General features: G+C 35.3%; 2 protein-coding genes and 1 long non-coding RNA gene across 8 annotated transcripts in view; all 3 read left to right on the top strand.

The window, feature by feature from the left end:
• Window positions 1-274: 274 nt before the first annotated feature.
• Window positions 275-14,813, top strand: LOC113042876 (beta-parvin-like). Of its 5 annotated transcripts, none has more exons than XM_026201868.1 (14): window positions 275-418; window positions 1,215-1,340; window positions 8,876-8,965; window positions 9,904-9,974; window positions 10,440-10,542; window positions 10,649-10,789; window positions 11,672-11,787; window positions 11,871-11,932; window positions 12,048-12,067; window positions 13,043-13,104; window positions 13,193-13,261; window positions 13,338-13,439; window positions 14,086-14,158; window positions 14,415-14,813. In XM_026201868.1, the coding sequence occupies exons 1-14, from the start codon at window positions 295-297 to the stop codon at window positions 14,489-14,491; spliced, it is 1,236 nt and encodes a 411-aa protein (XP_026057653.1). In that variant the 5' UTR covers window positions 275-294; the 3' UTR covers window positions 14,492-14,813. The 5 variants fall into 5 exon arrangements, with proteins under 5 accessions (XP_026057653.1, XP_026057654.1, XP_026057657.1 ...); XM_026201869.1 differs by having other exon boundaries at window positions 1,218-1,340; XM_026201872.1 differs by lacking the exons at window positions 275-418; window positions 1,215-1,340 and adding an exon at window positions 3,877-4,473.
• Window positions 14,814-16,723: 1,910 nt separating this feature from the next.
• On the top strand, window positions 16,724-24,370 carry LOC113042878 (gamma-parvin-like). 2 transcript variants are annotated; one of them, XM_026201874.1, is made up of 13 exons: window positions 16,725-16,974; window positions 17,908-17,967; window positions 18,522-18,589; window positions 18,781-18,883; window positions 19,674-19,814; window positions 19,899-20,014; window positions 21,065-21,120; window positions 21,222-21,256; window positions 21,390-21,451; window positions 21,540-21,608; window positions 22,944-23,045; window positions 23,420-23,492; window positions 23,890-24,370. In XM_026201874.1, the coding sequence occupies exons 2-13, from the start codon at window positions 17,916-17,918 to the stop codon at window positions 23,961-23,963; spliced, it is 951 nt and encodes a 316-aa protein (XP_026057659.1). In that variant the 5' UTR covers window positions 16,725-16,974; window positions 17,908-17,915; the 3' UTR covers window positions 23,964-24,370. The 2 variants fall into 2 exon arrangements, with proteins under 2 accessions (XP_026057660.1, XP_026057659.1); XM_026201875.1 differs by lacking the exon at window positions 17,908-17,967 and having other exon boundaries at window positions 16,724-16,974.
• Window positions 24,371-24,992: 622 nt separating this feature from the next.
• Window positions 24,993-26,520, top strand: part of LOC113042880 (uncharacterized) — a 67,172-nt gene continuing 65,644 nt past the window's right edge. The window contains exons 1-2 of the long non-coding RNA XR_003275631.1: window positions 24,993-26,064; window positions 26,196-26,301. This is a non-coding gene — a long non-coding RNA (uncharacterized LOC113042880). The remainder of the gene's footprint in view (window positions 26,065-26,195; window positions 26,302-26,520) is intronic.

Consider the following 26,520-nt stretch of genomic DNA (forward strand, 5'->3'; position numbering starts at 1 on the left):
CTCTTGATCGTTTTTTGTTCGCTCGTGATGTTTTTACAGGGTCTGTTTAGTTAGAAATTAGCTAAATCTGACAAAGCCTCCTTTTGAAGATATAAGCACATTATAAATGTTAAACTTTGAGTTATATAATATAAACCACTTGTTTTCCTCATTTGGATAAAAGTGTCAAATGTAAATAGAGCCATGTTTATGTAGAAAGTTGTCTAGTTTTATTTGAGTTCTGTGTGTGTTCAGTATTTTTCTATGACTGACTCTTAAGGGTGTGGCTCAAGATGTCATAACACTTTTCCAGATATGACTTCGCCTGACACTCAGAATATATCTGCAGTGAAAATTAGCTCATTCTTCCTTTTAACTGATATTACACTTACATCTGCGCTGCTTTCTGTTAAATTCTTCACCACACCCAGAGAAAACGGTGAGTAGGCCTATGCAAAGTTATATTTTCTCATTTCTGAATCTTTGTTTTTCATTATTAGTTATTATTAGACACTTATCATCAAGTGCTATAAGAGATAGGTCAATATTATCGTCTATTTTACAAGTTTGCTGATGTTTTTCATGATCTGTATTGTTGGCATGGGATGCTTTTCCAAACCCACAGGATGGCAAATGTTTCCAGTTTATAACTGTTTCCAATTGAATTAAAATCGATACCCATAAGAGGGCGTTAAGTGGCTAGAATCCTAAATTTAGAATCGCATTTATAGCTTTTTCTGTCTTTTTGGTGATAATGTTATCGCATAATGGTATGCTCACCTAAATCTATAGATTAAAATTTTAACTTGGTTTGTACAATGTCTTTACAAGTATATAAGTACTATATCAAGTAACTTTCAATTAGAAATTTGTTTCACCAGCTGAACCTTTGGCCTCTTGTTAAAATACACCACAATCCATAGTATAGTCTACATTGTATTGTATCATTTATTGTTGAAGTGATTAGTCAGCGCTGATAAAAGTAACACATACCACGTGACTTCGCCGACAATCCTTTGCACCGATCTATGCAATATTTTGCACATGATAAATGAAAGTGAGTGAATGTAGTGTCTGTTGAATGGAAAACACATAAAAAGAGTTAAATCAGTGAAATAATAATTTAGCAAGTCATTCCTGGCCAATCAGAGACCAGATTCGGGCCACTACGCCCCGCCCCTTACATATCTTACTAATTTCTATTCTTCTCACTCGATCGGTTTCTGTGACTGAAGCAGCGGCGGAGCAGATGGCTACGAACCCCGCCAAACCACCCGGACAGACGGCCAAGATGAAGAAGGATGAGTCGCTGCTGGGAAAACTGGGAGGAACGTTAGTCCGCAAAAAGAAGCTGAAAGAAGGTAATGTTTTCCAGGATATTGTAACTTACATAGGAACGGAGAAAATAATAAGATGACACATGACGTCACGATTGGTTTCTATAGCTGTCCATGGTGCTGCACTTGATCAATAAACGATTTATAAACGATTCTTCTTTAATTCCAGGATATATATATATATATATATATATATATATATATATATATATATATATATATATATATATATATATATATATATATATATATATTAGTAAGTAACTGTGAAATGATGGTTTTATAAGCATTGTGATTTACTCTTCTTATTTAAGCATAACATAAGCCACAGACAGTCATATTGTGGTGTTGTTGTCTAGGACAGAAATAGCCAGGTCAGTAGCTCAAGGTTATTCAGATAGGAATGAAGTGGACTGCTTTGTCCTTCTGCTTACTTATATTGTTTCAAACTCTAAAGAGTTAAACATCTGTCTATTCATTTTTGATGTTTTTTTGTGCTATTTTAGATCAAACTCAGCCCTTCCAGCCTCCATCTGTGTGAACAGCTGCACAGTAAAGTGTGTTTGTGGAAGTGTGTGTGTGTGTCATTGTGGAAATGAGCGGTCGTCCTGTTTTTGTCCAGACAGTAACACAGGAGTGACCGTGTGTGTTCAAGTCTCTTGAGTCACTCTTTGTTCAGAAGAATCCTTTTGGGGAAAGAATCGTTTTAGATTATTTAAAGGTTCAATATTCAGCAATGATTTCTGGCCTGATAAACTGACAAGCTTTGGCTGAAAGTCTAACGGTTATTTTGAGCTTGTCAATTTGAAATACTTTTGCAGTTGTCTGAAAGGTGTTTTGTATGTGACTGCCTTGTTAAGTGGTTGATATACTGTGGTGTTTAGTGGTTGCCAGGGTGTTGTGGGAAGTAACTCAACTTTATGGTTATGGTTACACTTTATTTACACTTTATTTTTATTACAAGGTTAAACTTTATTTTAAGGTGTCCTTATTACACTGTCCTTATTCATATAAGTACTGAGTAATATTAACTATATGTACACTGGTTTCAAAACAGTATCATGGCTTTTAAACTATAATTTATGATCTTAAACCTGTAACTAACCTCAGAAGCATCTCAAAGTAAAAATAGGTGCTCAAGTCAGATTTTGTGCTGGCTGTGTTTTAAAATTAAATGATTGCAATTTTAATTTTGAAAGTCTGTCGGTAATCAGTGTTCTGTTGTGAGGTTATCCCTGCCTGCTTTAAATGCTTGAAAATGATTATTAGCTGAAAACATTTGACAGAAATGTAAAAAAGTAATCAAATGTGATCAGTTACATTACTTTAATAAAGTAATTGAAATACTTACACTACTTATTATATTTTAAATAGGGTAACTTGTCTATTACATTCCCAAAGTAACCTTCCCAGCACCTGGTTGTTAGGGTGTTACTGTGGTGTTCAAATGTACAAGTTGCTAAGGTATACAGTTTTTTGTCTGGTTATTAGGGTGTTGTATGGGTGCTTTGGCTGTTTGTTAGGGCATTCTGGTTCGTTGTTAGGGTGTTGCTATAATTTTCTGGTTGGTTGTTAGAGTGTTGCTAGGGGGCTTTATTTGTTTGTTTGGGTGTTCTGGCTGGTTGTTAGAGTGTTGCTAGGGTGCTTTATTTGTTCGTTTGGGTGTTCTGGCTGGTTGTTAGAGTGTTGCTAGGGTGCTTTGTTTGTTCGTTTGGGTGTTCTGGCTGGTTGTTAGAGTGTTGCTAGGGTGCTTTGTTTGTTTGGGTGTTCTGGCTGGTTGTTAGAGTGTTGCTAGGGTGCTTTGTTTGTTTGGGTGTTCTGGCTGGTTGTTAGAGGGTTGCTAGGGTGCTTTGTTTGTTTGGGTGTTCTGGCTGGTTGTTAGAGTGTTGCTAGGGTGCTTTGTTTGTTTGGGTGTTCTGGCTGGTTGTTAGAGTGTTGCTAGGGTGCTTTGTTTGTTTGGGTGTTCTGGCTGGTTGTTAGAGGGTTACTAGGGTGCTTTGTTTGTTCGTTTGGGTGTTCTGGCTGGTTGTTAGAGGGTTGCTAGGGTGCTTTGTTTGTTCGTTTGGGTGTTCTGGCTGGTTGTTAGAGTGTTGCTAGGGTGCTTTGTTTGTTTGGGTGTTCTGGCTGGTTGTTAGAGTGTTGCTAGGGTGCTTTGTTTGTTTGGGTGTTCTGGCTGGTTGTTAGAGTGTTGCTAGGGTGCTTTATTTGTATGTTTGGGTGTTCTGGCTGGTTGTTAGAGTGTTACTAGGGTGCTTTATTTGTATGTTTGGGTGTTCTGGCTGATTGTTAGAGTGTTGCTAGGGTGCTTTGTTTGTTTGGGTGTTCTGGCTGGTTGTAAGAGTGTTGCTAGGGTGCTTTATTTGTTTGTTTGGGTGTTCTGGCTGGTTGTTAGAGTGTTGCTAGGGTGCTTTATTTGTATGTTTGGGTGTTCTGGCTGGTTGTTAGAATGTTGCTAGGGTGCTTTATTTGTTTGTTTGGGTGTTCTGGCTGGTTGTTAGAATGTTGCTAGGGTGCTTTATTTGTTTGTTTGGGTGTTCTGGCTGGTTGTTAGAATGTTGCTAGGGTGCTTTATTTGTTTGTTTGGGTGTTCTGGCTGGTTGTTAGAGTGTTGCTAGGGTGCTTTATTTGTTTGTTTGGGTGTTCTGGCTGGTTGTTAGGATGTGGCTAGGGTTTTCCGAATGGATGTTTTGGCTAGTTGCTAAGGTATCCAGGCTGCATGGCCTGTATTCAAAACTGTGCTGATTGGTGGATGCAGTTTGAAAACTCTAAGAGGAAACACAATCATACATTTTTCACAATATGTAGAAATTGTGACTGTTTTTGCTGGTCACTTGTCTTAGAGATGAGTGCCTTCAGTCAAGCAGTGATGTTGTTTAAATGAGGGAACGTGACGTTTATAGCGCCACCCAGAGGAAATTTGTTAGAAAGAGTGGTTTGTTTTCTTCAGGAAAGTAGTATTTGTTATGATTGACAGCAGCATTTCCCATCCCTGCTGTGCAGAAGCTGATCTCAGCAAGCTCTCTGATATATATGAGGATGTGTGATTGTATGTTTGTGTGTTAGGATGGTGACTTATATATTATTGTGTGTGTATGAGTGATACTGAGAGATCTGGCTGTTGCTGCCTCCATTTGCCAAGTGAGGAACATGGATCTCAGTAAGTTTAACTCTTGTCTATGTTTGTACATTGATTATCAGTGATGTTTATCTGTGTTTGTGTGTAGGTCTCTGAGGTGAAGTGTAACTGTGTTAAAAATAGCTTTCACCAGAAAGCAGAAGTCTAGTTTGTCATCATGGATAGTTTTCAGCTCCTAAAATACCTTTCAGCTATGTCAGTGTTAATACACTGATCAGGATGATGAAAGGATGTGTTTATGAATGTAAAAAGTTACGGTGAAGGTTATGAAATGGTCATAGTATTTCCTAAGGAGCATTTTTCCTCTTATATTAATTGGTTGGTTATCATCACAGCTCAGTATTTTGATATAATACTTCAATTTTAAATTTCAATTTCAAAAAACACTTACATTTAATGGTCCATATAGAAAAAAAGTTCAAGATTCAAATATATATATTCATTATAGAATTTAAAGAACACAATTATTTTTTTAAAGTATTTCATTATGTAAATTTTCACATACATTGGTCTTGTCAAACTAGTTTATCCCTGAAACAGCACTGAAATAGGATTAGCACAAAACTTTCATATTTTGTCATATTCTTATTTTGAAATTAATATTCTGGTTATCTGGTACACATTACTGACAGCATATAATCCAGAGATAAATGACAGACAGTGTCTAATATGGAGACTAACTGTGGACTGTGTGTAATGCAGGAAGTTTAGTTGACATGACACAATCATCTTCTTGACATCTGAACTGTGTTACTCTATTTCCCACTCCAGCATCCCAGTGATCCCACAAATAAGTGCTGCTATATTTAAGAGCAGCTCCATTCCTCTGACTGGACTGTTATTTTTGTAAGCTTTGTAATAAATAACTTTCCCCGAGCCGTACAAAGTCTACAGAGAGACACATACATACACACACACACACACACACCGCTGACAAACACCGCAGCGAGTGTGTATTGATTTCTCAGGGAAGTGTTTTGTTGTGTCGTGTCTGTGTAGCCACTGCATTCGCTGATCAGCTGCTTTTTACATATTGATTTGAATTGAGAAATCAGCTTTGAGAACATATCGATGACTTCCTGAAAATGACTTGTCATCAAAATACATTAATAACTTAATTCACCAGAGCTGTTAATATATAACAAAAATCAATAATCTAAATGTCTCAGTGACCTTAAATATATAATCAATTATAGACTAGAACAGAATGGAATATAATAGAATTAGACAACAACACATCTAAGATCTGGAAGTCTTTGAAGATCCATGAAGATTTCATGTGTAATATTTAACCCATAATAGAATAGAATAGAATAGAATTAGACAACATCACATCTAAGATCTGGAAAATTTTGAAGATCCATAAGATTACAAGTGTTGCAGTAATACTTCAATATTGAACCCAGAATAGAATATAATAGAATTAGATAACACATAATTAAGATCTGGAACATTTTGAAGAGCCATAAGATTACAAGTGTTGCAGGAATACTTGAATATGTAACCCATAATAGAATAAAATAGAATAGAATAGAATTAGATGACACATAATTAAGATCTGGAACATTCTGAAGATCCATAAGATTACAAGTGTTGCAGGAATATTCGAATATTTAACCCAGAATAGAACAGAATAGAATAGAATTGAATTAGATAACACACATTTAAGATCTGGAACATTTTTGAAGATCCATGAAGATAACGTGTATAAAAATTGAATCAATTAGACAACAGACTTTTATAAAATTGAATCAATTAGACAATAGACATTTAAAATCTGGAATTTTTCAAAGATCATAAAGATTTTGTGTGTTACAGAATAACTTGAATACAGAATATCATACAGAATAGAATATAAATGTAAAATCTGAAAATCTTTGTAGATTAATGAATTGATTTCATGTGTTGCCTGAAAAATGTTAAGGTTTAATTAATTATAGAATAGAATAGAATATTAAGACAAAAAATAACAGTTTATTGTGCTGGAGAAAAAAATTCAAGACAGACGTAGAGTTTTGTTAAAAGCAGGGGTTTATCATCTCTCCATCAAGTGTTATTCTGGTTAGTCCCTCATTAGTGTGCTCCTCATACTGTCATGTTGCATCTATTCTGTAAGACTCTATTAGAGCAGCGTCTCGTGCTCACTGAAACAGGAGCAGTGAGGGTGGGGGGTTTCAAAGGGACAGAAATAACACGTGATGACGCGGGTGCGACTGCTGTAGCCACACTGGCGGCCTCCCTCCCTCCCTCACACACACACACACACACACACACTAGCCACCGAGACTCACTGCAGGACATTAGCTGGATTCAGCGCTGTTTAACGGGACATGGCTGGTCTACTGTGTGGAACGAAGAAAAGAAGGCAAGGTAGACTTTGGCTGTTTCATAGTGCAGCAGTTATCTTAATTAAATGAATGCAGATGTACGTTGCCAAGATAGATCAACATGTTAAATATCTGATAGTAAATAAAGAATATTTCTGTATGAATACACCTGCTTTCGCAATCGTACACTGAAACATTATTAAAATATATTATAGTATTTATAATATAGGGTATGGTTGTGTTAAGTAATAATAAAATAATAGTTTTGATAGAACCTGTCCAGTGTATGCATGTTCGCTATGGTTAACAATCAGTAAATGACTATTTCATGGTGTTTTTCATTTAAAAGTATGCTTAAATATTGCAATCTCTCTTAATTAAATTAATTAACAATATATAAAAATAACATGTATACAGTATCTAATGTAAATCTAAATGCATTTGTTTGTGAATATATGTAGTCAGTGTATATATATATATATATATATATATATATATATATATATATATATATATATATATTATGGTGTAGTATTTAATAAACAATTTTAGCATTGGTTTCGATAAATAGCTTCTGTTTCTATAGAATTATTCTCTGTACGTGAAACCTAAACAGAACTGTAATCCTAAGAAAATGAGGCATGCTCTGTGCTTCATGGTGCCCTAGAGGGGAAGTACACAATTAGGATGAAAAGCATAAGTGTAATCTTGCAGGAAGTGCAGACCAGGCGCGAGATGCTGCGTGATCTGTGTAGATCTGTAGGGTGGATGAAGAGCTGTCAATGTGAAACTGTCCCTCTGAAGCTTAAATGTTTATATGAGTGCATCTCCGCTTACATGAAAACATGAATGAATTTGTCTATCCCTCTAACGTCACCCCCCCACGACTGTACAGAAGCCAAAAAAAAGCAATCTGTTTCCATTCTTATTATGTATCTTCTTATATATTCATCAAAAATCTAAATTATGTCATTTAATTGTTCCATACCTGTTGGTTACCAAACAGTTTCTGGTCCCCAATTACTTCTTGTGTATTATTATTATTATTATTATTATTATTATTATTATTATTATTATTATTATTATTATTATTGTTGTTGTTGTTTATTTATTTATTTATTTATTTATTTTTTCAACTAAATGAAAATGAGAAATGTTGCTTTGGCAAGTTCCATCTATCTAAGTTAAAGCACATACATACATGTAACTTCAACTTATTTTATTTCAGCTGGCCAAAGCAACCGGAATATGAAAATAAAATCTACAGTACAGTATGTCATTTGAATTCAGCCTCTATCCTTATTTGTAATATCAAAAAGAAAAACACAAGTTCTTTTCACACTTTTAAGAGCCTCCTAAATGCGTTTGATGGCATTAAAAAAACTATAATATAATGAAATATAAGTGTAACTTTCAAAAGGTTTTTATTATCAGAATAACACTCTAATATGCTGCTCAAGAACCATTTTTATTATTACTTTCAGTGTTGAAAACATTGTTTTAGCTGTGTAATATTTTTTGTGGAAACTGATACTTTTTTTTAGGATTCTTTTAGTTCACAAGAACATAATTTATTTAAAAAAAAATCTTTTGCTACATTATAAATGCCTTTTCTGTCACTTGTGTTACATTTAATTGTGTCCTTGGTGATGGTTTGGGTGTGTAGCATACAGGGGGAACTATTTCTGATGTTTGGATATGACCCTGACGACTATTTGTGCTTTAGAGGAAGTGCACTCAACTGAGGCTGTTTTCCACAGAAAGAGACACATTACAGATGAACTGCAGTAATCTGACAGAGAGAGACACTCATAAATCAGCGGATTAATCACTGCACACTAATCAGTTAATTGTAACGGCAGTGAGCTTCTGGTATTGATTTAGCAATAGCAGCGAGTGATGTGATATTAGCCGCTCTGCTCACCGTAGATGTTTCCTGAAACAGTGCAGACAAACATGAAGAAGCCTTACTCTGTGTACCTTGATATTTACCATGGTATTGAATTATTACTATATTCCAATGCACTTCAATAGTATTATCAAGGTACATGTCCCAGAGAATATGATGCTTTATTGGTCTTCTTTTGTCTTGATAGTGAGTGACCTTCAGGCAGAGGGTAAGAACACCATCAACGCCCCCCTCCTGCACCCCGGCCCAGAGCTGCTCCCTGAGGACATGTTGCTTGGTAACATTTGGTTTCTTCTCAATCCATTAAAATCAGTGTAATGTCTGGCTCCTCCACCAGGTGTCACTAAGAACAGAGGGCTATTGTGATGCTGCACATCTCTAAATTAGCATCACTCAGATAATTTTTTCCTGAAATCTTAAATTAGAATAGTTTGCAAAAGCAAGATTATAAACACAACAAGGTTGTGAAAGTGACTAGTGAGTAGATGAGTTGTTTGTATGTTTAATGTCCCCAACAACCTCTGTAGTCCTATTTAGACACTTTAGACAGTTTTTTTTAAGACAGGTACAGTATAAGCTTTTTAAAAAATCACAGTGAGGTATTCCTGATTATGTTTTCATTAACAAAATGTACTCACCCTCAGGCCATATGTAAATGAGTTTGTTTCTTCATCAGAACAGATTTGGAGAAATAGCATTACATCTTTTGCTCACCAGTGGATCCTCTGCAGTGAATGGGTGCCGTCAGAATGAGAGTCCAAACAGCTGATAAAAACATCACAATAATCCACAAGTAATTCTTTTCACTTGTAAATGGTGCTTTATCTGTGCGTATTTCTCTTCTGATTCACTGGAGAAAGCACTATTGTGGGTACAGGAATAAGCTGGAAACAACTAATTCAAAACATCTTATTAATGAATTTGTTTCTTGTAAACATGCAGCTTTTTGCTTCGCAAGAAGTGGTGTGCATTATTTGTGGATTATTGTGATGTTTTTATCAGCTGTTTAGACTCTCATTCTGACGGCACCCATTCACTGTAATGCTAAATTTCTCAAAATCTGATGAAGAAACAAACTCATCTACATTTGATGTAAAAACCCAAGTTTTGTGGTATTGCTGGGTGTGGAAGACACTTTTCTATTTTCCCATGTATCTTACATTCCCTGCTTTCTTTTTCTTCCTTTTTTCTTTCTTTCTTCCTTGATTTCTGCAGAGGAAAATTCAGAGAAGACCATTCTAGACCCCACTTCCAGAGAAGACCTCAATTTTAAAGACCTCCAGAAGGTTGGATTAATATTTCAGAATAAAGTCTATGTAAAGGAAAAAAAAATGAAAAGAAAGGGCAGATAAAGACAATAACGCCAATGGGGCTTTACATTTTACATTAAAGTATGTTTGGCGTTTTAGCTCTGTTATTACACCTGTTCATATTTCATCTTTCCTCGATTATATATTGCATATTACAGTTTTATTTTAATGAACACAATAAATGAATTAATTTAGTTTTAGTTAACAATAAAAACACTGCTTAGCCCTAGACCGTAGAGCATAAACATGGGGCAAAAATGTTGAATATTAAATGGTAAATAACTTAACAGAAATCACCAGTCAATGTTATTAATCCATTCTAATCAGTGCGGAAAAAAATAACATAATAATAAAAATCTGACCCACTAAGCCACGCCCATTTTGCATAGTTACCATTCTACCCACCAACCTTTTTTCTATGATACCAACTCTTCCTCTCAGGTTCTCATTGACTGGATCAACAGTGAACTGGAGGAGGACCGAATCATCGTGAAAGACCTTGAGGAAGATCTGTATGATGGACAGGTGCTGCAGAAACTGTTCGGTGAGACAAAGCTCTTTTCCATTCTGATTCTCAGTTGATCTTCTGTTTGGACTTTCCTGTGGTGTTTTCAGTGCAGTGAGGAATGTTCTGTGCTCGTGTCCTTCAGAGAAGCTGTCAGGGCATAAGCTGAATGTGGCCGAGGTGACGCAGTCAGAGATCGGACAGAAGCAGAAACTGCAGACGGTTCTGGAGGCTGTTAATGGAGTCCTCAGGCCGCTGGACTGGAGCACGGAGTGGAGTGTCGACTGTGAGCGATGAAACACACTCGCACTTAAAGGAACAATTCAACTAATAAGAAGAATTCATACAAATGTATCAGAGTTATCATCATTGCCTAAAGTTAAAACTGTTCAAAACATTTTTGTTAATAATGCCAAAATAAAATAAAATGAGCAACTAACTGAAATATGTTTAAGCACCTAATGTACTAGCTGGAAATAAAAACTGAAATGTTAATCAAAATAAACATAACCTAGTTAGTACTAATTAAAAAAAAAAAAAAAAAAACGAATGACAAAACATACTAAATAAAAATGAAAACCAAGTATATTTACTACTACTTCTACTACTACTAGTAATAAATAATGCTAAAATCACATGGCTTTTTTCCTCATTCTTATTGCTTGACTGAAATATTAGGAAACAAATATAAAAGGAATAAATAAAAGTGAATTCAAAACATTTATAAAAATGACAATAGTATAATGTAAATTAAACTTGACTTTTACCCATTCTTAATGATTATGTTAAATATAATGAACACAAATATGAATAAAAAAAACTAAAAAATAATTTTTAATAAAAAATAAAATAAAAAATGAACCTTTGTAATAATATGCTACTACTATTAATGACAAAATCAAATATTAAAATGACTAAAATTGTAACTAAAATAATATTATAAAAAGCTATTAAATATTCTTAAAACAAACATATATGTATATATTCATTATTTCTAATATATTTATGATGTAACATGATCCAAGTTGTGCACAAGAGAATTAAAAAAAAAAAGTAAATTGAGAAAAGTTTTGATTTGTAATTTAATTAATTTTTAAATATATTATCAAAAATGAAGAAATGTTTCATCAGTTGTATTGTTGATGTTAAGTCTCTGTCTTATCTTCAGCAATCCACTCAAAGAACCTGGTGTCCATCGTGTACCTGCTGCTGGCGCTGGCTATCTACTACGTGGCACCCATCCGCTTACCTGAGCATGTGTCCGTCAAGGTGATCGTGATCAAGGTATGCTCGGCTTATTAAAGTGTGAAATTGAACATTATATCAAATATCTTCACCCTAATTAGAAAGGTTTGGTTTTGTCTCAGAAAAAGGAGGGAATCCTGCAGACTGCTCATGTGACCAAACAACTCACAAGTACCACAACAGAGTAAGATGCTCCAATGTGGCGATCTAGTGGTGAAAGATGATTGTAATACAGAAATGTACCATTTGTATTTGAGTGTGTGGTCTGATGCTGACTGTGCGTTCATTATTTCCAACAGCATGATGATTGGAAGATCAGGCAAGTATTGGCATACTCATTTTCTCAAACATTTTCATGTTTCCCCTTAACAATCAATAAACTGCTGGAAAATCAAATCTCATACAGAGGTCTAGATTAAAAATTATTTTTAGCTGGCTCATTGCTGGTCTATAGATGCCTGTTTCTGCCAACAAATAAAAAAAGGTTATTATGAGTCTTATCTCACAGTTCTGACTTTTTTTTTCAGACTGAATTGCGAAAAAAAAGTCAGTATTGCCCGTTTTTATCTCACAATTGTTACTTTATATCTTGCAATTCTGACTTTTTCTCGCAATTCAGAATTTTCTTCTTGCAATTCTGAAAATTTTTTCTCTGAATTGTGTGAATTAAACTTGCAGATGCGATTTATAAAGTCAGAATTGCGTGATACAATGTCACAATTGCAAGATAAAAACTTGCAATTCTGACTTTTTCTCGCAATTGGGAATATATATCTGAGAATTGTGTGAAATAAACTCGCATTTGTTACTTATAAACTCATAATTGTCTGAAATAAACTTGCAGTTGCGAATTATAAAGTCAGAATTGCGTGATACAAAGTCACAATTGCAATATAAAAACTCGCAATTCTGACTTTTTTTCGCAATTGGGAATATATGTCTCAGAATTGTGTGAAATAAAGTCAGAATTTAATTATCAGAATTTCGAGTTTATATCTCATAATTATGACATTTTAAATCCTAATTGCGAGTTTATATCACACAATTATGAGAAAAAAAAGTCAGAATTGTGAGATAAATGATGCAATTTCTTTTTTTATTTTTTATTCAGTGGCGGAAACGGGCTTCCATACTGGTCCGAGGTGGTTTATTCAAGTAGAATCTATAAAACCAGTGAACATCAGGAACTAGTTTTAGCTGAATTTTCCACAAGTACATTATGATGGTTCATCTTTTATTTTTATTAGTCTGGGAAAAATGGTCAAAACCTATTTATTTTGTTTTTCATTTGCAGAACGTGATGCTTTTGACACCTTATTGGATCACGCACCTGACAAACTCAATGTAGTGAAAACAGTAAGGACCGGTTTTGTATGGGACAAGAACTACTGTGCAATGGTACTGATTATACAAAATAATTATCCTTGAATGTCTGTTTCTTTAGTCGCTGATTACATTTGTGAATAAACACTTGAACAAACTGAACCTGGAGGTGACGGAGCTGGAATCACAGGTATGAACCTTATCTGTTAACTCTCACGTGGATCTGTAGATCAAAACCACTCAAAAACCTCTTCATGTGTGTGAAGTTTGCAGATGGTGTCTATCTGGTGTTACTGATGGGATTGTTAGAAAATTACTTTGTGCCTCTGTACAACTTCTACCTCACTCCTGAAAGCTTCGAACAGAAGGTAAGTGTGCCACAGTGGTCTAATGTGGACTGGTTTGTTCTGTTAGGGTCTAACGGAGCTTGATCAGACTCAGGATTTAATGTGGTCTGATGAGGTCCAATTTGTATTTACTGAATGCCTCATTAAACCACATCAGACCTGTTTAGACTTCATAAGTCCACATCAGACTAAAATACACCATGTCAGACCACATCAGACTGAAATCCACATCAAACCATTATCAGACCTTCATAAATCTCTTAAGGTGACATCACACTCAGACCACACCAGTCTCTATGAGTCCAGATTAGATGAATAGTATTTATAAAGTTTGATTTGGTCTGATATAGTTTGATGTGGACTAATTCTAACAGTATCTGATGCAGTTTGATTTGACTGTCTGTCAGACATTATGAATCCACAACATATCAGACCACAGTAGACTAAAGTCTACATCAGACCAGTCTGATTACATTGTGAATACTGCTCAACAAGTGTGGTCTAATCTAATTCAGTCTGATATCTGACTTCTTAAGTCTGATTATGTGGAGGTTATGGAATTCTCACATGATTAAACTCACAATTACTTGAGCTTTTCTATTTTATAACATTGGTTGTGTACTAACTACTATGAAAAGGATTGCTAGAGTGCTTTTCTCTTTTGTAGGTCCATAATGTCTCATTTGCTTTTGAGCTCATGCAAGATGGTGGTTTACAGAAACCCAAAGCGAGACCAGAAGGTATCAGAAAAATCAGTTCCAGCAATGTTACATCAGCATTACAGTATTTACACAACCTTTAGACATCATAACAGACCAGCTCATTGTCTGCACCTGTTTCATAATGTTATCCACATCGTCCACTAGATGGAGATGTTCCTCAGTCGATGCAGCACACTGTAGTTCTCAGTAAACACACTGTGTTCCATCACAGTGACAGTTAACATATTCAAGCCTCTGTCTGTTTAACAGCGATTCTGTTGTTTGTGTCCTGCAGACGTGGTGAACTTGAATCTGAAGTCAACACTCAGGGTGCTTTACAACCTTTTCACCAACTACAAGAACTCAGAGTAACACTGAAAGAGATCCGAGGAAAGCCGCTACATGCCTCACTGATGCCAGGACTTCTGCGCTCACACATGCACACACATCCCCAGTGTTACTTTTATACGTAAGAATGAAATATTTTGTATTGTTTGGCTTATTTATGCCCAGAATCGAATGTATTTAGCCTTAATGATGCGTCAGTGTTGCAGCTCATTCAAATATTTTATTGACTTACGCAAACGAGGCCTGCCACTGCTTTAAGCACTACACCGGAATGACTTTTTGTCCTGGAATGCACTAAAAGAAATGCTGTAATTATTTCAAATAAACAAATACTTTCTACATGCTGGAATGAATCCATTTTGACATTTTGACTCACGAGTCTCTATGGTCTCAAAAAAATTATTTATAGAGGGTTTTCTTTTTATTAAAATAAACAGTTGAGTATCACAATTTCATACTTAGAATTCTTCATGCTTAATCAAAAACCTTGGTCCGTATACATGTTTAACCTTCTTGTGTCTCACACAGATTTAAAGATTTATTTAGTGTTATTCATTATGACAGACTTGCACTGTACCTTTAATTTATTTAGTGCTGTTTGTTACGTGAAGCATCACTATTAGTTTTGCTCACAATTATTGTTTCAGTCCTGCAAACAACCCACAAAACCCAAGAAATTACATAGCAGCTCACTAGAAAACATGCAGAAGACCCCAGTAACCAGTGCAGGGAGGATTACTTTGGGATGCAAATTGATTACAAATTACATGACAAAAAATGCAGTATTAACGCATTGTAGGCTACTTTGATTCATTTTAGATTACTTTTGATCTAACTTTATATCACATTGATTTAAATAGGATAATCTTTTACCACACTGATGTGAAAATAAAACAAGAGGGAAAAAATACACTTCAGTTGTTGTTATTGACAACATAAAGTGCATTAAATATTCTTTTACATCAAGGTTTCCTAAATTGGAGTTCATGAAGGAACTGCAGGGGCTTGTGAATTTATTGAAAAGCTTATATGAATTAAATTATAAAAATGTCAAACTAAAATAAACTATTTTAAGATAACAACAATCAAACTTAAACACTTACAAAAAAAGATTTCCTATGTTTGCCTGCATGTCATGTGACCATTATCCAATGTCCGAGAACCACGAACATGCAAATGTGTTAGTTAATTAATATCTTATTACCTTAAAATATTAGGTAAAAGTTTGTGAACATCTGCATATAAATAAGACACAATAAGCCAGAATTTGTCCATTTTAATGTGTTTGAAAGACAAAAAGCCTTCCAAAGACATTGTTATGTCATAATAACCCTGAGTAATAAGTCAATTAATGCCATGTTGACATTTCGAGAAAACGCATCTGAAAATTGAAATGATTTTTGTAAATCCAGTAGTTACGCTCTGTGTTACTAAAGCCATCGTGACTGGTCTTTGTGACAAAAGAAATGTGAAATTTCAATATAATTACAAGTGCCTAATTTTTTTTTTACCTAACCTGTCAGCAACTGAATAGCAATACCTTAGTAACCACCCAGAACACCGAAGCAATCACTGATTGAGTGTAAGTGGTTATTATCATAGACTGTGTTATCAACTGCATACAGAAGCAGATATGTTAAGGGACCCTACAGCAACATCCTGGCAACCAACTTGCAACACTAAAGCAACCACATAACAAAACTCTAACAAACACATAACTCCCATGCAACCACGCAGCATCATTTAAAGACTCCAAACACCCGTGCAACTGCGTGACAACAGTTTTGCATGAGCAAACACCATTCTAATTTTCTTTGGGTACTACGCAAACTGTAGTTTCCAGTACGATTGTATCTCTCAGGATGACGCAGAATGTAAACACATTCACAGATGGATGAGTCTGGAGCTAAATAATCCTGTTGTTTTCAGATGCACCTCTGAGGGGCTTTTTTTCCCCCAATTGTTTGTTCTGGATTCAAACTTGCGTTTAATGGGTGGAATTCATTGGGATGGTAACCATGGTAACCCTCCGGCCCAAATTACCTCTGGTTTTTCTAGTCAAAGGGAGGCGTTCTCTCCATCACAGTAAGAGAGGGTGGAAAATATATGCAATTGTTGCTCTCAAACCTTGAGCGTGTTATTTGAAGAGAGGAAACACCAGATCACTAACATTATTGTCCGTTACTGACTCAAATATAATGTTTAGACCCCCGTACAGCCTTGTTACAGGGTCCTGTGTGTTTGCTGCACTGTTGGGACACTTTGATCCGTGCTTCTGCAAAATACAACAAAAGAGGAAGTGGTGCCTTACCACTTCCTGGCTGGCGTTTAAAACAGGCCTTACCCGTAAATGAGTTCTTGTTTTTGTTTAAAGTCGATTCAGAAAGATGGTCGTTTGTGTTGTAGAAGTTACTCGACCCCTGTAAAAAAAAAAGGTGTCTGGACCATTTGGATGACATTTCATCGGAAAGAAGAGTGATTTCTCCAGACGTGTGGCGAGAGCTGAGGTGAAAGTTTTGACAGCAAACATGGCTGTACTCTATTGCTCTTTCATAGCATCTCAGTACGCTTTCTGTTTTAGGTTCAAGCATCGCCTTTGTCGCAGATGTTTCTCCTAGTATTGCTTTGGAGGATCAAAATCGAAACAATTGTTGTTGTAAAGCTAACTTGAATAGCATATTTCAGATAATTTGTTTTTTGAGGAAGTGTATATTAAGATATATTTTTAATATCTGAGCATAGTTTGAGACATTATTGAGATCTTAATCCGTGAAGTTTCAATATGCTCTTGAATGTACCTCATTGCTTCACATTTAAAGCAACAGTTTATTCTAAAACGAGAATTATGATGCATTTATGTGCTTTGTGGAGCTTAAAGGTCATGGTCACCATTGAATTTTGTGTTCCATACTGTAGATATATTTTTGAAATGCCAGACTTTTCATTTCTGGGCCAACTATTGCTCTAAATCGGAAGACACTGGATGAGATGTGAGACGTTTCTTTCTCTTTCCATCTTGTTTTTCTCTCGCGCTGCATGTTTTTGTTGTCAGAGAGCTTTATGTTTTGCCCGTCAGTCTGTGTTATGTCAATGTGGGCTGGCGTGTGTGATGCAGGAAGGCAGAAATCTCCGAGCTCCGTGTTTTGTCCTCCGTTCAGATCAGTGCAGACGTCTGCTGTGTGTTGTGTAGATCTCCGTCCTTGTGTTTTGACGTTTGTAGTCGGCTCCGGTTCGCCGTACTTCATCATAGCCATAAAAATGTCCGCTCGAAAACAAAACCTCGAGATGAATCGCGCCCTTGAAATCCCCTCAGGACGCAAACACGCAGACAGAACTCGAACATATCTTGGTTTTCAAACAGAAGCGCCAGAAATCAAATGTCTGCTGAGTGAAACTATTAATAAAGTTCACTTTTTGACACAAACTATGTTTTGAAACAGTCAAAAGAATGGCTGACCGTGGAGCTGAAGAGGAAAAGGGCGAACTGGGCAGTCGTCAGGGTGAGCGATACTCACGTCATCATAACATTAGCTAACTTATGAACTTCGCAAGCTAATACGTTTTACTACAGTATGTTCACTAGTTTTGGGAGAATATATACACATATCTGTCTTGTTTAGATATGCCATTATGTGTACTAGGCCTATATACAACTAGAGCACACTTAACAGAACAGTAGGCTATATCCCACAATGCAATACACTCAATTTGATCTCTAATTTCTAGTATAATGAATGAACTGGAAATAATTAGAGCCCTAATTTTTCATGTAATATTTTAATTATAATTAAAATATATATTTTTAGTAAAAATTGGCCTATATTTTGAACAAATGTACTTTAAACAGTGAGAAGCCAATCAGAAAATTATTACATTTTATTTTATTTTTTTTACAAAAAATGTACAGTTGATTCTGGACACACTAATCCTAATCTTCTATACTATATAGTAAATAAAGTATGTGAATTAGTATGCAGTCATACTCTTTAATGAATGACAGATTCACAAATGGAAGTAAATAAGTGGTAAATGACATTTTATTTTTGGTTTTAAGGAGGAGAGAGAAAAATGATCATTCAGTCGACATCTTTAAATGACCCCAAACTCAACAAACTTAAAGAGGTGAGATACTTAACTTTTTAGGGTCGTATTGCATAAGCTAATGCTCAGGTTTGTTAACCTGGATGGTTTCTGATTTGATTTCTGGTTTCTGATTTTTGATTCTACTCTACTAACTAACCATGTGGTCTCAAGGAGAACATGATTTCATGAGGAGGGTCTGAATATCTGTTTTCTCTGGTGCTTTGTGGCAGGTTTTGGTGGAATGGATCAACAAAACTCTGAAAGTTGAACACATTGTGGTGCGATCACTGGAGGAAGACCTCTATGATGGACTCGTCTTTCATCACCTTTTACGTAAGAATCATGTCAAAGCAACAAAATTATTAACATGCACATTATTGGGTGAAGCTCACATACTGGATATACTTCAAGGAATATTTCACCCCAAAAATGAAATCATGCTATAATTGTATTACTCTCAGGCCATCCAAGATGTAGACAAGTTTGTTTCTTCATTAGATTTAGAGAGATGTAGCATTTCATCACTTGCTCAACAATGGATCCTCTGAGGTGAATGGGTGCCGTCAGAATGAGAGTCCAAACAGCTGATAAAAATATCACAATAATCCACAAGTATGCACTCTAGTATATCAGTTAATGTCTTGTAAAGGAAAAAGCTGCGTTTTTCTAATAAAGAAATACATCAAGACATTTTACCCTTACACTGTCGCTTCTGTCAGTCAGTTTTTAGGAAGCAACATTTTGAAGTTAAAAGCATCTTGATGCATTTGTTTTTTACAAACACAACTTTTCACATCACAAGACATTATTTGATGGATTGGAGTGGTGTGGATTATTTTCTGTTATGGTGATATTTTTATCAGCTGTTTGGACTCTCATTCTGACGGCACCCATTCACAGCAGAGGATCCATTAGTAAGGAACTGATGTAATGCTATCTGTTCTGATGAAGAAACAAACTCATCTACATCTTGGAAAACCTGAGGGTGAGTAAATCCTCGGCAAATTTTCAGTTTTAGGTAAACTATTGTTCAATTGTCATAAAAAAATTTAGACTTTTTTTAAGGTGAAAGGTCACCCTCTATACAATCACGTTGTCACGCCTGTGTATGTTTTGATCCCAGGCAGGTTAGCAGATGTTCATGTACATGTAGAGGAGATCGCGTTGAGCACTGATGCACAGGTACGAAAACTAGAGGTGATCCTGACAGCTCTCAACGAGACCTTAGAGATGAACGAGGAAACGGTCAAATGGAACGTTAAACGTAAGCCAATCAGATCAGCTATTGTCACTGTCCTGTTTACATATTTATAAGCATACCCACTGTTCTCCCACCCAAATCTGTCAGTCATTCACAGCAGAGACCTGTTGGCTACATTGCATCTTCTGGTTGCTATTGCGAGGCGTTTCCAACCTGATCTGGTCCTGCCCCCAAACGTCAGTGTGGAGGTCATCCAGTGTGAGGTGATTGATAAATATTGAAATTATTTGAATATTAAAGAATATTATTTTAAGTATTAAGATGCATATAATGAACACAGATTGTTTTCATAATTTTTCAAAATTCATCACTGCATTTTATTTAAAAAATGCATATGCATGTTATAAAGAGCAATTATATAATATATATATATATATAATATATATATATATTATATATCTTCATGTATTTTCTCAATTTGTCATTGCATATTTGAAAAAAACTATGTATATTATAATGAAAAATATGACTGCATGTTTTCATAAAATTTCATTGTTTGTTACTGCATGTTATTTGAAAAATTTACATTAATTATTATGGAAAATATGACTAATTGCATATTATAAAAAAAATATAATGTGCATATTATTTTGACCAACTCATTACTGCATCATTTTTGAAAAAAAGCTGTTTTCATTATTTCTCACAATTTATGACCTCATATTATTTAAAAAAATTACCAAGCAAATCATAATGAAAAAACTGATTTAATATATATATATATATATATATATATATATATATATATATATATATATATATATATATATATATTTTTTTTTTACAATTCATCAGTGTATATTTAAAAAAGAATCAATATGCGTATTAAAAAGAAAAAAATTGTCTAATTTTTACCAATTCATCAATCCAGATTTTTGAAAAAATAAATAAATAATGATAATTATAATTTATCATTGCATCTTTGTATTGAAGAATTATAATGAAAAAAAGATGTCATAACATAATCAATATGCATATTATATTTAAAAATTCCTACAAATTTATCACAGTTCACATTGCATATTATTTGAAAAAAATATGTGCATTTTATTAAAAGGAAAAAAATTAATACAATATTAAAAATTGTATTAACCACCAACATTAAAGGAGCCTAATATCCATCATCCAGTCAGATCCAAATGGAATCAAGTCCCACATTATTCATTTTGAATATTCACTGAGCAGTTAAATTGCATTACAGAAGTTAAATATTCATGTTGTCAGCATTCATTAAAATCTAATTTGTTAAACAGGTCACAAAAAGTGGCGTTAAGGCAGACAAGCAGACAGAATTCATCACATTTCAAAGGTCTGTAAAGATCCTCCTTCCCTATTAAACATTTAACTGCACTTTGAATCTCTGCCACTGTCCAAACCAGTGTTTTCATGCTCTGCTGTGTGTCTCCGCAGTAATTCCAGTGAAGCACTAGAGAGAGAATCTAACAGTGAGTCAGACGGAGGCTGAACTCTGAGCTTTTTCATTTCCATATTTATAAGCATCAGTACCTTACAGATAGTGGAGGCGTATAAAGAAGAAAGCGTTTGCTACTTAATCTCTCTCTTGAACTGTCTTTGCAGAGGAATGTCCCATTGATGAGCTCTTTAAGCTGGAGGCTCACAAAATTGAGACCGTGAAAAAGGTTGGGATTCAGTTCGGGATATATCTCTAAATGTAGCCTTTGACACACACATCTCCCACAGTTTCATTAAGTTTTCTTTCCTATGCAGGCCATTTTGCACTTTGTGAATAAGAACATGTCATCTCTGGGACTGAACGTGACCGACCTTGAAAAACAGGTGTGGCAAACCCAAATTTAAAAGCCTTATGTTGATTTTGTTTTTTCTTCTGTAGGTCGACTGAAATTTACTTAGCCTTAAAGGTACAGGTTGTAGGACCTGCCACTAGAGGGCACACTATCAAAACAATAACAGTAGCGTGGCTTGATGATGCTAAGAAGGAGCGTGGAATGATGGGATTTGTTGGCTTCTACCCAACCGCTGACGGCCATCAATCAGACGGAAAGATAAATCATGGATTTAACTCGGGTTCAACGATTTGCGCTAGTAGATTACATACAAAGCCAATGCAAAGACGCAATCAGACTATGAATCAGACACGTCCTCGCGCGGGTCTAGGGATGCGATGCCCCGCGTTTGGCGTGTATGGCCCATAAAACTTATCTTGTTGATCGTTATAATAGCATACGTTTTAACGTTTAAAAATAAAAAAATAATAAAAAATAATAGCATACGTTTTAACGTTTAAAAATAAAAAAATAAAAAATAATAATAGCATACGTTTTCTGTAAAGAGACGAATCAAAACAACTCACCTTTCGAGTAAAACACAAGCGAGATCGGCATCTCTTTCTAGTTGAAGTTTGTCGGGAAGCTACTTCCGCATTTGTCCACGACACTGTTGTCATGTGGTTTCTACGTCAGTAAAGGCGGTAAAAAGGGAAACTACCGTCATTTACAGGTGACTGCACTGCCCCGTGTCACTGTTTAGAATGGGAATTTTCTCATGATTTACAAGTAGTTGAAAACATTAGAGATATTGTTAGTAATCAGCTGGACAAAATATATAACACTAGCCTAGTGGTTTTTGGATATTTTACTGCAAATATCTTACAAATTGTACCTTTAAGCCATCCAAAATGTAGATGTAGATGAGTTTGTTTCTTCATCGGATTTGGAGAAATGTATAATTACATCACTCACCAATAGATCCTTTGGAGTGAATGGGTACCGTCAGAATGAGAGTCAAACATCTGATAAAAACATCACAATAATCCACAAGTAAACCATAGAACTCCAGTCCATCAATATACAGTATGTCTTGTGAAGCCAAAAGCTGCATGTTTTTAATAAACAAACATGTCATTAAGATGTGATTCTCTCCTTATTCAGATGAAATATTCACAGATCAAGCACTGTTTACAAGTGAAAACAGTATATAAAATAGTTATAACCAAATATGTTGGTGGGCTTTGATGCGAGAGGTCTACAAGGAATTGATTTTTTAGAATGAAATGATCACAAAAATATGTTTTTTTTGACAATATAAGCCCTTTATGGGCTTGTTTTTGATGTCATGTTTCATGTTTATGATTTTGTAATGTGATTTTGTTAGTTTGCAGATGGAGTGATTCTGCTCTTGTTGATCGGTCAGTTGGAGGGCTTCTTCATTCCACTCTGTGAGTTCTTCCTTTGTCCTGTCGGGAGCTCAGAAATGGTAAGAACCTGAGAAAATATTTAGAGTTTTGCATTTGCATTGAAACAAGAGAACCATGTTGTTAGTGAGCTCCATTTCACTTTACAACAATAAGCACTATTTAATCCTGGCTTATGGGGTTTTACATCAGTGCAACTTCACAAGCACCTCTAGGAAATGTCTCGCCATTTTATAATTAACGTCTCTTAGGATGACTGTGGATGTGACAGCACAGCTGCATAAGGCATGTTAAGAAACCGAGGGTAATGCAAAAGACAGAAATCAAAACTAATGATCTCACGGTTACCAGAGAATATGCAGTGTTGGGGGTTTACATTACATTTAGTTGTTTGTTTAAAAATGTTTTGATCTATTTGTCATTGTTGTTTATTCAGCTTCATAATGTGACGCTTGCATTGGATCTTCTCATAGACCGAGGACTTCCTGTTCAGTCAGTTGAACCTCAAGGTAATTATTTTTCGACAACCCAAACCTTTGTTGTCGAGTGTGTACATTGTAAATAAAACCACTTGAGAAACTCAAATCTTATTAGGCAGCATCATTTTCCTGCCATCTGTTGTCCTAAGACAAGATCGCATTTTGGTTTTAGGAAAATTTTGATGAAAGGTTTTGATCCACTATAAAATAATAAAACATTTGTTTTGTATAGCACCTTTAAAAGAGTACTTTTTCAAAGTTCTTAACACAATCAAACACAACAATCCAGCATATGTGCTCTACTGCATGAACTAAAATCCATATTTAAGCTGTTTTTGTGTACTTGTGTAGAAAAGCACTTAGCATTGATTGCTGATCTGTCTGGTTGTTCATTCAATAATAAGCTCATTTCTCATGTCTCTCACAGATATTGTTTCCCAAGATGTTCCAGCCACTGTGAAAGTGCTGTATTACTTATTTAATAGGCACAAAAACAAATAATCTAGCTACTCCAGACATTTCAATTCAATAAAAACTTTCAGAATGCTTTAAATAATCAAATTCACTGTAAATGTGCATCTTTCTTTTGACTAAAAATCAGGGCACAGAGTTGACAGTCACATTACTTTGGCTCTCTGAGTGTTACAACACATTAAAAGCAATTGTAAAGAGTGTGTCTGAACCATTGAAGAGGCTTCAGAGAGAAAATGAGAGGACATGGCCACTCATCTCATCATGGAAATAGCTTTTGGATGCTGACTGTTTCAATTTAATGTCATATTTTCACTCTTCTACTTTCCATGTTTTTTCTTCTTCTTTTGGATAGATGTGCATTAGTCTTAATGTATTGCTCAACCGTTTTCTTCTGACTTGCAGCTTGTTTTCAAATAAAAGTGGCATATATAGCAGCTCTGAGACTATGTAACTTTTTCTTTATTAGACTCCTCGACTTATTTGTGTGTACGTGCGCGCGCACCTATGTGACGCGCTTTATTATTTTGAATCTGAAGAACCTTTTGTGGGGAAATGAATGTTCAAAAAAAAAAACTATTAATTTTAAATAAAATATATTATTATATTCCCTATTCTAAGCTATAAAAGTAGTTTTCAAATAAAAGTGGCATATATAGCAGCTCTGAGACTATGTAACTTTTTCTTTATTAGACTTCTCGACTTATTTGTGTGTACGTGCGCGCGCACCTATGTGACGCGCTTTATTATTTTGAATCTGAAGAACCGTTTGTGGGGAAATGAATGTTCAAAAAAAACTATTAATTTTAAATAAAATATATTATTGTATTCCCTATTCTAAGCTATAAAAGTAGTTATAAAAAATATTTAAAATTCAAACTTATTTCGACGCTCTGTCACAGAGGCTAGACAGTCCTTCAGTTCAAGCGGAAGCAGAAGTAAGAAGCGCGTAAACCGATCATAGCTTGCTCTTCTAGTTATGAAAATCATGAATGAACATTATAAGGTACGTTAAAAGATACAGTACAGCTTACTTATTCAGTGTTTCAACCGCGAAAAGACGTCAATTAAACCGCTTGGGAACAAACTGTGACTTGATACATTTAACTTACCTCAGGAAAGTCAGTTATTTTTCAGTTGAAATCCTGAGCTAAAATGTACTTTTCCATAGCTCGTTAGTTATAAACCTTTGCTAAAATCGTAAATATATTGTTAAATATTGTGGTCAGCGTGTGGACAAATTTCAGTTGACCATTACAAACACATTATTTGGAGAAACTTTGGAGAAACTCAAGCTCATATTCTTGACGTCAACAGGAAATTGCATCTCTCACCGAGACTACTCTCCATCCACCCACGTGATTTAATTTCCTTAATATGTGTTTTGTAAAATTGGATACGGTGAATGACTTCAATTTAATCTAAATGGTAAAAGCATTATGGGCGTTTTAAGAGGATCTCCGCTCAACGAATGGGCCAGGATTCGAGGTGCGGGTGGATGGATGCTCTGATGGATTTTTAATGGTGAATTGCACTGGGGTAATTTTTTTTTAACCATTGCTGTTACTGAGCAGAAAACGTATAAGAGGCTGACATTTTTCATCCTAACGCTCGTATTTTATTAGTTTATATTCATAACATCAATTTTTCAGCCTTTCTTATCCCTTGTCGTGGGTGTTAGTGTCAAAAAAATGAATGAAATATGTAGGACGGAGAGCGGTAAGAAAGCAGATTGCAATAGACTTGTAGGTGGCTTGGACAGACAGACGGACACAATGTCTGGAAATTCTCACATTATTCACTTTAAAAGCAGCCTACATAATGACCCCGAGTGACTAGACATCATCCCGTCTAGAAATCAACAATGCTCTGATTATAAGCCTGTGGGACAGAAAATATCCATCCCTGTGCAGTTCACCCTCTGTGTCCACTCCGAAACATCTAATGACCTGCGTGGTGGGATGATTTCTGGGGTTGGTGAGGGGGTTACTGAAGGCAGCGTATGGTTTAAGTGAATACAGACGCCAACAGCGTATGACTGAAACCCCCTGCTGATGTCTAATCATCTCATGCCTAGAGCAAGAAAGGCGTCTACTGGAGATAATGCTTCATTTAGAAAGCCAAACTGTGGGTAAGAACAACACAAACAAACATTGCAACTTTCTAAAAGTTTATTTTTCCTGTGTTGTACAAAGTATAACATAATGCTACATTGTACATTGTGAAACAATGATGAGAGTTGTGTTTGTGTGTGTTTACCAGACCACCTGTTGTGGGGTAAAAGCCACAAAGCCGTATGTACAGGTGAAGATTGACAGTAAGGCAACTGTTGATGTAGAGACTGGAGTGCGACGTTGGACTTTTTTAGGTAAACACTTATTTATTGTACGTGAAACGGTTTTCCAGCGATGACTTTAGAGTTGCAATTACTTAACGGCAAATCTCGGCTTTCAATTCAAGCTTCCATAATGGTGAGAATCCAATTATGGGAATGATCCTTGTTTCCTAGAACATCATGTTGATTAAAGGTTGAATAATGACTCCTGGAGGGTGGCAAAAAGTTGTTTAAAACCCATCCATTGCATGC

The sequence above is a fragment of the Carassius auratus genome, chromosome 25 (assembly GCF_003368295.1).
Source record: "Carassius auratus strain Wakin chromosome 25, ASM336829v1, whole genome shotgun sequence".
In the NCBI taxonomy this organism is placed as follows: domain Eukaryota; kingdom Metazoa; phylum Chordata; class Actinopteri; order Cypriniformes; family Cyprinidae; genus Carassius; species Carassius auratus.

What these genes read in the sequence shown, in the direction of transcription:
- LOC113042878 (XM_026201874.1), top strand. Translation starts at nt 17,916, where the DNA reads ATGGCTGACCGTGGAGCTGAAGAGGAAAAGGGCGAACTGGGCAGTCGT. An exon ending in AACTCAACAAACTTAAAGAG is followed by an intron (nt 18,590 to 18,780) that starts GTGAGATACTTA and finishes GCTTTGTGGCAG; the next exon opens with GTTTTGGTGGAATGGATCAA. An exon ending in CGTCTTTCATCACCTTTTAC is followed by an intron (nt 18,884 to 19,673) that starts GTAAGAATCATG and finishes TTTTGATCCCAG; the next exon opens with GCAGGTTAGCAGATGTTCAT.
- LOC113042876 (XM_026201868.1), top strand. Translation starts at nt 295, where the DNA reads ATGACTTCGCCTGACACTCAGAATATATCTGCAGTGAAAATTAGCTCA. An exon ending in CAAAAAGAAGCTGAAAGAAG is followed by an intron (nt 1,341 to 8,875) that starts GTAATGTTTTCC and finishes TTGTCTTGATAG; the next exon opens with TGAGTGACCTTCAGGCAGAG. An exon ending in CCCTGAGGACATGTTGCTTG is followed by an intron (nt 8,966 to 9,903) that starts GTAACATTTGGT and finishes TGATTTCTGCAG; the next exon opens with AGGAAAATTCAGAGAAGACC.